Source organism: Oncorhynchus mykiss, chromosome 3, assembly GCF_057628025.1.
Source record: "Oncorhynchus mykiss isolate SJ-2025 chromosome 3, ASM5762802v1, whole genome shotgun sequence".
NCBI classification, from domain to species: Eukaryota; Metazoa; Chordata; class Actinopteri; order Salmoniformes; family Salmonidae; genus Oncorhynchus; species Oncorhynchus mykiss.
Genome location: NC_143024.1, coordinates 77,649,927 through 77,661,836, shown reverse-complemented (window position 1 = coordinate 77,661,836; position 11,910 = coordinate 77,649,927). Strand labels below are relative to the sequence as shown.

General features: G+C 43.0%; 1 protein-coding gene across 2 annotated transcripts; it reads left to right on the top strand.

Moving 5' to 3' along the window:
* Positions 1-3,652: 3,652 nt before the first annotated feature.
* LOC110520418 (terminal nucleotidyltransferase 5C) lies at positions 3,653-9,478 on the top strand. Of its 2 annotated transcripts, none has more exons than XM_021597728.3 (2): positions 3,653-3,708; positions 4,935-9,478. In XM_021597728.3, the coding sequence occupies exon 2, from the start codon at positions 4,957-4,959 to the stop codon at positions 6,130-6,132; it is 1,176 nt and encodes a 391-aa protein (XP_021453403.2). In that variant the 5' UTR covers positions 3,653-3,708; positions 4,935-4,956; the 3' UTR covers positions 6,133-9,478. The 2 variants fall into 2 exon arrangements, with proteins under 2 accessions (XP_021453403.2, XP_036830857.1); XM_036974962.2 differs by having other exon boundaries at positions 3,653-3,978.
* The last annotated feature ends 2,432 nt before the right edge of the window (positions 9,479-11,910 follow it).

Genomic DNA, 11,910 nt, shown 5'->3' with positions numbered 1-11,910 from the left:
TTCCCTTCCCTCGACGTGAGCAAGACAAAGGATCTGATCGTGGACTACAGGAAAAGGCTGGCAGAACAGGCCCCCATTAACACCAACTGGGCGTTCCAAGTTCCTTGGTGTCCACATCATCAACGATCTTTCATGGTCTAAACACATCTGGGCAGTCGTAAAGAGGGCACGACAACACCTTTTCCCCCTCAGGGTACTGAAAAGATTTGGCATGGGTCCCCAGATCCTCAAAATGTGCTGTAGCTGATTATATTTGATTTAGCAAACCAGGCCAAAGACCCCTCAGAGACACCAATACTCCTTAGCCGGCCCACAAGAAAGGAATGGTCTACTGTATCAAAAGCTTGGCCAAGTCAATAAAAATTACAGCACAACATTGCTTAGAACCAAGGGCAATGGTGATATCATTTAGGACCTTTAAGAATGCAGTGACACATCCATAACCTGTGCGGAAACTAGATTGCATCCCAGAGAGAATGCTACAGACATCAAGAAAGCCAGTCAGTTGTTTTTTGACAAGTTTTTCCAATACTTTGATATACAGAGCAAAATAGAAATAGGCCTAAAACAGTTAGGATCAGCTTGATCTCCCCCATTAAATAAAGGTCGAACTGTGGCTGCCTTCCAAGCAATGGGAACCTCCCCAGAGAGGAGAGACAGGTTGAAACAAATCTGAGATAGGCTTGGCTATGATAGGGGCGGCAACCTTAAAGAAAAAAGGGTCTAAACCATCTGACCCAGATGGTTTTTCGTGGTCAAATTTATCTAGCTGCAGCTTGAGGTCACTTTACTGCAAAACACAACAGGCTATTCTTTGTGGCTTAAAGTTGAGTCTGCCCTTTATTCACAAATCCAACTCTTCCATGAAAAAAAAAATATATGCTGTGTTCAAAATACATACAGTGCCTTGTGAAACTATTCGCCCCCCTTGAACTTTGCGACCTTTTGCCACATTTCAGGCTTCAAACATGAAGATATAAAACTGTATTTTTTTGTGAAGAATCAACAACAAGTGGGACACAATCATGAAGTGGAACGACATTTATTGGATATTTCAAACTTTTTTAACAAATGAAAAACTGCAAAATTGGGTGTGCAAAATTATTCAGCCCCCTTAAGTTAATACTTTGTAGCGCCACCTTTTGCTGCGATTACAGCTGTAAGTCGCTTGGGGTATGTCTCTATCAGTTTTGCACATCGAGAGACTGACATTTTTTCCCATTCCTCCTTGCAAAACAGCTCGAGCTCAGTGAGGTTGGATGGAGAGCATTTGTGAACAGCAGTTTTCAGTTCTTTCCACAGATTCTCGACTGGATTCAGGTCTGGACTTTGACTTGGCCATTCTAACACCTGGATATGTTTATTTTTGAACCATTCCATTGTAGATTTTGCTTTATGTTTTGGATCATTGTCTTGTTGGAAGACAAATCTCCGTCCCAGTCTCAGGTCTTTTGCAGACTCCATCAGGTTTTCTTCCAGAATGGTCCTGTATTTGGCTCCATCCATCTTCCCATCAATTTTAACCATCTTCCCTGTCCCTGCTGAAGAAAAGCAGGCCCAAACCATGATGCTGCCACCACCATGTTTGACAGTGGGGATGGTGTGTTCAGGGTGTTGCTTTTACGCCAAACATAACGTTTTGCATTGTTGCCAAAAAAGTTCAATTTTGGTTTCATCTGACCAGAGCACCTTCTTCCACATGTTTGGTGTGTCTCCCAGGTGGCTTGTGGCAAACTTTAAACAACACTTTTTATGGATATCTTTAAGAAATGGCTTTCTTCTTGCCACTCTTCCATAAAGGCCAGATTTGTGCAATATACGACTGATTGCTGTCCTATGGACAGAGTCTCCCACCTCAGCTGTAGATCTCTGCAGTTCATCCAGAGTGATCATGGGCCTCTTGGCTGCATCTCTGATCAGTCTTCTCCTTGTATGAGCTGAAAGTTTAGAGGGACGGCCAGGTCTTGGTAGATTTGCAGTGGTCTGATACTCCTTCCATTTCAATATTATCGCTTGCACAGTGCTCCTTGGGATGTTTAAAGCTTGGGAAATATTTTTGTATCCAAATCCGGCTTTAAACTTCTTCACAACAGTATCTCGGACCTGCCTGGTGTGTTCCTTGTTCTTCATGATGCTCTCTGCGCTTTTAACGGACCTCTGAGACTATCACAGTGCAGGTGCATTTATACGGACACTTGATTACACACAGGTGGATTGTATTTATCATCATTAGTCATTTAGGTCAACATTGGATCATTCAGAGATCCTCACTGAACTTCTGGAGAGAGTTTGCTGCACTGAAAGTAAAGGGGCTGAATAATTTTGCAGGCCCAATTTTTCAGTTTTTGATTTGTTAAAAAAGTTTGAAATATCCAATAAATGTCGTTCCACTTCATGATTGTGTCCCACTTGTTGTTGATTCTTCACAAAAAAATACAGTTTTATATCTTTATGTTTGAAGCCTGAAATGTGGCAAAAGGTCGCAAAGTTCAAGGGGGCCGAATACTTTCGCAAGGCACTGTATATTGTCCAGATTTTTTTAGTTTATCTCAGTTATGAAATAGTCTGTTTGATTTGTGAAAGATACAGTATCTGCATGTGTTTCAATGCTCCCGAAGTGGCGCAGCAGTCTAAGGCACTGCATCTCAGTGCTAGAGGCATCACTACAAACCCTGGTTTGATTCCAGGCTGTATTACAACCAGCTGTGATTGGGAGTCCTATCGGTCAGCGCACAATTGGCCCAGCGTCGTCCTGGTTAGGGTTTGGCCGGAGGAGGCCGTCATTGTAATAAGAATTTGTTCTTAACAGACTTGCCTAGTTAAATAAAAGTTAAATAAAGGTTAAATAAAAAATAGGTGACCTATAGCATTATACCTGTAGATTATACAGTAGGCTGCAAGCAATCTTTGAAAGCCCATTAATGTCACACCTTTACCACTACGTTCTAATAGTCACTTAATAGTCATGGGACATGTCCATTTTGCAAAGGGCATTAACCTACATAACTCATCATGTGTAACAAGAATCTAAATTAAGTAGCTGAAGAAATAAAGTGTATACACATGCATAAAGCTAGGCTAAGTATACAGATGCCAGCACATCCATTGTTTTTTGTTGTTGTAGAAAATGTTCTTAAAATGACTCTAAAATTAACTTGATGTTTCATGCACTACATGTATTGTAGCTGAATATCTAAAGTGCATTTGATCATCTATACATGGATAAAGGAAGTGTCTGCATGATATTAATGGCTGGATGCTTAATTCAATGCTAAATCAATGCTTAATTTATTTCCAGGGCTTTTTTCCTTTCCATGGAGATTTTCCACTTAAAAAAAAACAGACTACTTTTCAAATAGCTAGACTACTAAAGCAACCAGGTTTGATGGTTTTCAAAAATTGCTAACCATTTCCTTAAATAACATAACAGTTCAAAAAGGAAGAACTTAGTTTTGTTCAGGAGAGTGGAGTGCAGCAAATGTAGCAATAAATGTCTGTTAAATTTGGTAAATCAAAGTGTAAAGTTGTTCAACCAAGATATCGAATGAACGTAAAAGACGCTACTGGTAACCTGGCAACACAAAAACCTCCCTGACCAATCAAGGGCTTCGCTCAGCGTATTAATATCATCAAATAGGAAGCCTAGCTAGTTAGTTGTTGAAAAAATCCAAGGCTGCCAATGCTGTGGTATTTGAAGCACGATTATTGGTAAATATTTTGTATTCTAATTTGTATTGATTCATCTGAAGCTAGCTATGTTTCTGTGACTAGATAAGGTACATTGTAGTACGACATTGTCGAGGGCTGTTCAGCCAATTGATCTTCCGTTTATAAGAAGGCGTTTCTTTAGTTAATGCGTAGCTACAAGAGCTGAACATTTTGTTTGACACACGAGGGGATTAATTGAAGTGTCCGCATGAATGCTCAGTTAACATCTTATTCTTGTGCAATTTGAATGCCTTGAAGATATTTATAACCGTATGTATATTTTTCATATTAGCTAATTCAGTGTTTGTGTGCTCCCTTTTGCTAGCTAAATCCTTGGTCATCTAACGTTATATCCTTGCAAACCAAACTGTTTGACGTGCCTGTTTGTGAGATATACATTTTAGACTCGCGAGCAGTTAACTTATTACATATTTCGTTTATACATTTTACAGGCTGTAGCTGCCTATCTTGTGTATGTAACTCTTTTTTAACAGTTTGCTGTTGCTTGAAGTGATTTTACTAGATACTTTTACTGTTAGTTACATGTCTGCCAGGTATAGTATCTCTGTCGGTTTTCAGATTCAACTACACTGGCGCGTGTTGTAAAATTAACTAGGCAGTCAATTTGTAATGCACAATTTGTTGCTGTTATTCATGGATTCATTCTTTCCCCAAATGTAAATACTTCGCAGATGTATTAGAAATAATCCCACCACCCCCGAAATTAAATGTACATTTTTACGTTTAGTCTTAACATTTAACGAAGTATTTCATTGTTTTATTATTGAAAATTTGAGCACGATGTTCGCGACATCCAAAATATTGCTCTCAGGAGCAACTTTTTCATTTTCCTCTGCTTACTTAGCTAGCTAGTTCTCGAATGAAAGCATGTTGTCTGACTTCTAGAAGTTCAGGGAGTAACGTGAGTTGCCCAATTATTATTTTTTAACATATCTCGTGGTCATTCTGCATTTCAATACTGCTATTTGTAATCAAGTGTGTCATTAATGGCTATCATGCTTTGACGTAACCGTAATTATGTCTATTATAGCTAGCCTACATCAGTGATATATCATGCCCAAGTCATCTCACAAAGGCAGGAATTCCAGTGCATTCTGTTTGGCATCTCATCCTAGACAAATACATGTTCCGTGGGTTCAGAAACTACTGCAATTTTTTTTGTATTTCAAACTAATTGTGCCTTTTCTTCACCTTTTCTGTCCTAGTTAATTTAAATACACTTAGAAGATGGCTAACAAGGCAGAGTCCACTATGAGCACTAGTGAGAGTGTGTCCCACAGCGTGCTGAGCTGGGACCAGGTGAGCCGTCTTAATGAGGTCCTGACAGAGGTGGTGCCTGTCCATGGCCGAGGGAACTTCCCCACTCTGGAGGTGCGGCTGAAGGACATTGTGCAGATGGTGCGCACCAGGCTGCAGCTAAGGGGGATTAAAGTGAAAGATGTCCGTCTGAATGGCTCTACAGCCAGCCACGTGCTGGTGCAGGACATTGGCTGGAGCTACAAGGACCTGGATGTCATTTTCAGGGTCGACCTGCCCCAGGAGTCAGGGTTCCAGCTGGTCAAAGACGTGGTGCTAGGCACCCTGCTGGACTTCCTCCCTGAGGGGGTGAACAAGGAGAAGATCACCCCCATGACTCTGAAGGAGGCCTATGTTCAGAAGCTAGTCAAGGTGTATACTGAGCAGGACCGCTGGAGCCTCATCTCCCTCTCCAACAACAACGGACGCAATGTGGAGCTCAAATTTGTGGACTCTATCCGCCGGCAGTTTGAGTTCAGTGTGGACTCATTCCAGATCGTGTTGGACTCACTGCTCACCTATTATGACTTTTCGCCGGGGAACCCCATGTCTCGCCACTTCCACCCCACCGTGGTGGGCGAGAGCGTGTACGGGGACTTTGGCGCGTCTCTGGATCACCTCATGAACAAGCTGATTGCCACCAAGCGGCCAGAGGAGATCCGGGGTGGGGGCCTGCTCAAGTACTGCAACCTGCTGGTAAGGGACTTCCGGCCCACCTCGGAGGAGGAGTTCAAGGGCCTGGAGCGCTACATGTGCTCCCGCTTCTTCATCGACTTCCCCGACATTGGTGAGCAGCAGCGCAAGCTGGAGGCCTACCTGCAGAGTCACTTTGTGGGCGAGGAGAAGAGCAAGTATGACTACCTCATGATCCTGCGGCGTGTGGTCAACGAGAGCACGGTGTGTCTCATGGGCCACGAGAGGCGGCAGACCCTCAACCTCATCTCACTGACAGCCTTCAGGGTGCTGGCTGAGCAGAACGCCATTCCCGACGCCTCTAGCGTCACTTGCTACTACCAGCCGGCGCCCTACGTCCGAGACCACAACTTTAGCAACTACTACGTGGCCTCTTGTAACCAGAACATTCCAACATGGCTGCCATGTAACTGAAAGACACACGCACACAAGAGAAGACGGCTGCTTTGAGGGGAAAAAAATAAAAAAAAAGAGATAAATAGGCTCCCCATAAACACAAATTGGGCCATAACTGGGATTTCCCTCTGGTCATAAAGGATCTATTTAAATGGACAAGTGGTTTTGTTTGTTTGTTTGACTCCCTTCTCCTTTCTCATTACTTATCTGCAGAGGTGTCAAGATAAATTGATCCAAAGTGATATTTAAGTGTTTGGATTCATGTTATTTAGCCTTTTTTTCATATTGCAATGTTTTTGTTCCCCTTTTTTTTTCTTTTCTCCCTAATCTGAGTTTCGAATTAAGTTCTGATTCAATAATGAATTGTCTTTAGTGCCTTACTGTCTGTCTTCCCCTGATAAGTATATTTGGTCCATCTTAATAGAAAGGGGGGGGGGGGGGGGGGGGGGGATTGTGTGTTTGGGTTGTGTATTTAAGAAATTTGAAAAGACTGGGGGTGCAGAATGTTAATTGTGTAGTGACTAAAAACGAGCATAAAAAAAGTGAAATGATTCCTGAGCTGGCATGGGTGTTTAGCTTCCTGATGCGCAGTAGTGGTTTGCTCATCAGTGTGGGGATTTTCTATTAGTGAGATGACTTCATCTTCATTTCCTTTAGAAGGCATCCAAGGTAAAAGGGAGGCCAAGGAACTGCTCATTTAGTTTTAAATCAAAGGTGTAAATTGGGAAAGTCATATTACTAGCACAGCAGTGTTCTCTAGCGGCCAGAGTGCCTGTGCCGTGTAGACTTTGTAATTGTATTTTCCACTGTGAATGTTGGTGACAGCCTCCTAAATCTGTTCAGCCCTTTCTTTTTTCTTTTCTTTTTTTTTAAAGAACTTTATTCAGTCAAGACTGGATTTGAGTGTATACTATGTAGGGTGTAAAGTGGCTTCCTCTCCTTGTGTCCTCTCCTCCATGCAACAGGTCAAATAGAACTGTAGAAAGCCTATCCAAACCTTTTGCCTGTTTGTGTTAATGCTTGAAAAGAGACTAGGGGAGGATGCCATGAATGAGTATTGACAAGCACCCCCATACAGTGACTGTTGGGCCTTTATTTGCCCACTGATCTGGGCTAATGTATGTTGTGTGGAGTTAATATTTTATTTTAAACTTCCAAATTGTCAGTGTTCATGGTCCACCTGGTGGGTTCTATACTGTAGGCTCATTCAGAGGGCAGGACAGGGCCTTCCTCTCTTCCTGGAATCTAATCTGAGAGGCAGGGAACTACTGTCCCGTTCCTTGAAAGGAGCCCCACTTGGCAGGGTCTGGAGCCCCTTGCGGGCTTCGCAATGGCTGAAATGGGATCCCAGTCTGGTGCAGGCTACCCAATAGCTTTAACAGCAGTTTATAATTATTGTGGGAGGGTAAGGAAGAGGGTTGTGTGTCACTGCCCCTTTACATGTGTGAGGGCTTACTCACTTTCCGCTCCACTCTCCACCACCCTTTAAGGGTTTGCTGGGGGCAGGTGTGAACCGTTTTCTGGTCATGGGAGGACAGGGGAACATGGCTGCTTGCCTAGCACATTCAACAAAATGTAAATGTCTGGAATTCCGTTCTCAATTTAGACCTCACGCTTTTTTGATTTATATGGCAGAAGTTGTACTCCGATCTATGACGGGCATCCCAGTCCCCTTTCAAACTTGAAACCCCATTTAGAAATTGCCCCCTACCATCTCCCTTTTGACTGACCTCCATTTTAATTTCCAGTCCAGTAAGCCAACTGTTCTAAGTGTTTCTGTCCAACCAAACCCAGGGAATAACTTCTGCAAATCTAATGTGTGCATCCAGAAAAGGGGTAGGATGTGGTTCTGCCCTGTTCACAGGCATGGGGGGGGTGGTGGTGATTTTTGGGGGGTGGTCAGCCAGCATGGTCTTCTCTAGAGCTGATCATACCCCTGGCTCAGGGCACGTTGAGCTGGCTCAGCAGCCCAAAACGTAGACACTGCTTTTAACCTGGGTTAGCCTTAGCTTAGATTTAGCCACCATGTGGGCACATTCAGTGTGGGGGCACATTCAGTGTAGGCCAAAGCCTGAACCAGCAACTGAAGTGCCTTCAAATTTTGGCAGGATTTGTTTTTGGGAGGTTGGGAGAGGGGTAGAAGAGGGAATTGGCTCAGTTTTATTTTGTGCTTTTTTTGGGTGGGTGGGTAAAAAGGTTTGTCATTTGCATTGGGTATAAATTGTCGTTTATGGCATTGAATTACGGATATAGCCTTTTTATTTTTTATGTGAAGTTTATTTTTCCTAAACCCAACCCCAAAACAGCTGTAACTTAGCTGTCTAGTCATTCCAGTGTTTCTTTGTCATGCTGTACGCATTTTTTCCCCCTTCATTTATCCAAAGCAATACTTTGGATGCATGATAACTGAGGTCAAATGACTTGCACACCCCACTCTATGGAAGCACTTTAGAGGCCTTGACTTACTCAACCCAGCTAGTGGAGCGTGTACCTGAACTTACGCTCTGAAGGAATCTGAATGTGGGAGGTGAGCTGGTTCTCAGGGAGGTAAAATGTGTTGAAGGGCTGTTTCTTTACTTTTTGGGGGGTGGGGGGGTGAACATTCTGAACCTGTTTTGTATTGTGCCCCCATCTTGGCCACCAGATTCCTATATTTGGTATGACTCCCTCTGGTGTATATTAGAGAAGATCTGTGTCTTTTTCTCTCTGTGCTGAGACCATTTTTAAAAGCTTGTGGCATTTGGAGCAGGTGGTCTTCAACCTTGGTTCTGTTTTGTTTTTTTTCATGGCATTGCTTAATTGATTTAACTTCATCATTCAGGTGGAAAGTCCCCTTGTCTCGCTTTATTCAGGTGAGACTCAATCTCTAATGGAGAGACGCTCCGTCATTCCCAGATATGTTTACCGCCATGCAAAGTGATTTATCAATTAAGCTTTGAGCCAGAACCAGCAGCCCATTAGCGCTACACAACCAGGGCTGAAGACCTACTGATATTGAATGGGTGTAAAGTCTAACTTTCACTACCTGTCCCTTACCCTGCCTGATTGTGTTATGGTTTGTGTCCTTTTCCAAAGAGCAAGTCTTAACTTTTTTGGAACAAGACTGAGGCCTTTGACTCACTTCACAATTTTTGCATTGAGTTTTGGAATTTGCTGCAGATGCGTTGTTTATACGTGGATGTGGTTTAAGTGAAATATGAAATTCTTGCTGTGTGAGGTCTTGCATTCTCTGTCGGCTTTGACTGACTGCAATGGTGAGGACGTTGATTATCATATTCATTTCTCAGCACTTTTACCTCACTAGTTTTCCTTTTTGGATCAAATGTTTGAAGAGGGGAAAAATAAAAATAAAGTTTGAACCCCACATCTGTTGTCCTAGTGTAATGGTGTTACTATTGTTCTGTTCATTCTTACCATTTTAAAAGCACACAATGCAAAGGTTTTAACATTTGCACTGTTAATATCAATGGGGACATTGTGTGTGTGGCTTTGTAGTGTGCACGAAGGCAATAGCCAAGATTAGTTGTTCTCAACATGTACTAAATCAATTTGAATGCATCCGTTTATATTATCATTATAGGACTAAAGCTTGAGGTTGACCAAGTAGCTTAATTATTATTGCCTCCCACTACTTTCACTGACAGTCACCTTAGCTTTGTTTACACTTGCTGCACTACTCCTGCATGCTCCCTGCCCTTATGACTAAAATCTGTCCTGACCACAATAAGGAAATGGTTACGAACTACATACAGGCTTAGGCCTTATTCCCAACTTTGTTTAGAAAAGTTGATGGGGTCAATATTTTCAAATGGGTGGAACATTTGTTTTCCCAACATGCTGTATTTGATTACTTCAAAGCATCTGGGCCTACTTAGGGGCTAACTAGACCTCGGTATTCATCTGGGCCTACTTAGGGGCTAACTAGACCTCGGTATTCACTCAACAGAGAAAGCAGGTCAGAAAATCTCTTGTTTCAGCTGCAATGGTATTCTAGTGCTTTCATATCCTTAAGTGTGAACCTGATCAATCACACTACCTTTTTGTGAGGTTGGAGTTGGATGGGCTAAAGTGTTTGTTCAAACTATCCATCTGTATGTAATGCTGTTCACACAGACCACTCATTTTCCACTCTCGCTGGAAACTTCAAGCGTAGACACTGAATCACACTGCGCTGCCATTCAGAAAAATATGATTTATCTGCTGGGAATTACTCATGGTGTAACTTTGACGCAGCTGTGTCCCCTGCACAACATCTGAACCACTTTTTCCATCTCATCGCTGTAAACCGAGGCACTGTCATGCTGTATAAATCAAATTCTTCCTCTCTGACTAGTGAATTGATCAAATAACCATCTCCCATAAGTAGAGTCGTTCAAGTGTAAACCAGACTCCACTTGCATATGATGAATACCTATCAACATGCTGACGGCATTGTGACATCCCTGCTGTGCTATCTAAACATGAACAAATAGTCTTGAAAGCCCTGTGGTGGACTGGCTCAATCTGTAATATCTTTAAATAGCCTCTACTATATTATCTCTGAATTCTAAAGCACGCTTTACTCTGTGGCGGTGTCAGTATAAAAGCATGCCTGTCGTGCTCTAAAGGCTTCCTCGACTAGGTGTTAAATCTCTCGTTTCCTGTGTGCGTCAGTGGCCACGTAGAGAGAGGTGAGAGGTTGCCAGGGGATTGGAGGGGGAGGGTGGACATTCAGGCACACAATGTGTCCCTCCCAGGTCCCTGGGCAGCCCAATGGACAATCACCATCAGAAACACACAAAAAATAAACAGGCCAGTGTATGGCCAGGCCAAACAATGCATGATTTCTGGAATACTGCAGATAGAAATATGCAGTGAGAGACAATGAAAAGGCAGCAGCAGCAGAATGCTTAGAGAGTGAGGAAGGGGGTGATAGAGACCCCATTGGGACAGGCCCACAATGAACCTGAGTGTCCTCTGCTATAGACATTCTCTCATACACACAAGCATGTACACACACAATGTAATTTATCCTAAAAGCTACAGTATCTCTCCCTTCTCTGCTTTATCATCTTTGATCAAATTGTCTGAGTATTAATTGGGTGTATACAGTGTGAGTAACATCAACTTTAATCAGCCACAGAGCTAATTAGTTACCTATGGCCCAGAGACCTCAGATACAAATCCAGTTAGCACCGATCACATCTGTTTTATAGGGGGCGATGACATGACGGATTGTGTGTTTGTTGTGCTTGATGCAAATACCACTCCTGGCCTGTCTACGTAGTGGGCTCAAAGTCAGGACAAGCTCAGAAAAGGGGGAATAGATTCAGGTTAACACAGCCTCTGCTACAAAAGTAGTCCTTGGGGCAATGTAATTCTGCTCTGCATGGAGCAGCGTAAAACACTGATCTAGTGTGTGAAAGGGCGAAGAATAAAAGTGTTACCCCTTTTATCTTAACGAGTCCTGAGTCAGAGTGACTGTGCAACACCCTAAAGCATCCTCCTGACTCCGCAGGTCTGTCGTGTCCTGTGTCACTAACTTCTGAGAACTCTAGCAGCTTGAGCAAACTGTCCCTCCCGTTCAGGAAATGGACAAGCTGCGCAAACATCACCCATTTCCCCACAGCAACAACAGCCCTGAAGCAAGGAGTGCCATTTATAAGAGGAGACCTACTCAAGGTCCTGAGAAACAGGTGATGGGTGGAGGGAGGTCACAGAAGACAGATGCCACTGTGGTCGAAACAGAGAGAGCAAGTGAGAAAGAGAGAAAAAAGAGAGCAGATTGCATGACCTCTGCATGTTTCCGGTGGAGTA

Coding starts and splice junctions, on each gene's coding strand:
- LOC110520418 (XM_021597728.3), top strand. CDS start 4,957: ATGGCTAACAAGGCAGAGTCCACTATGAGCACTAGTGAGAGTGTGTCC.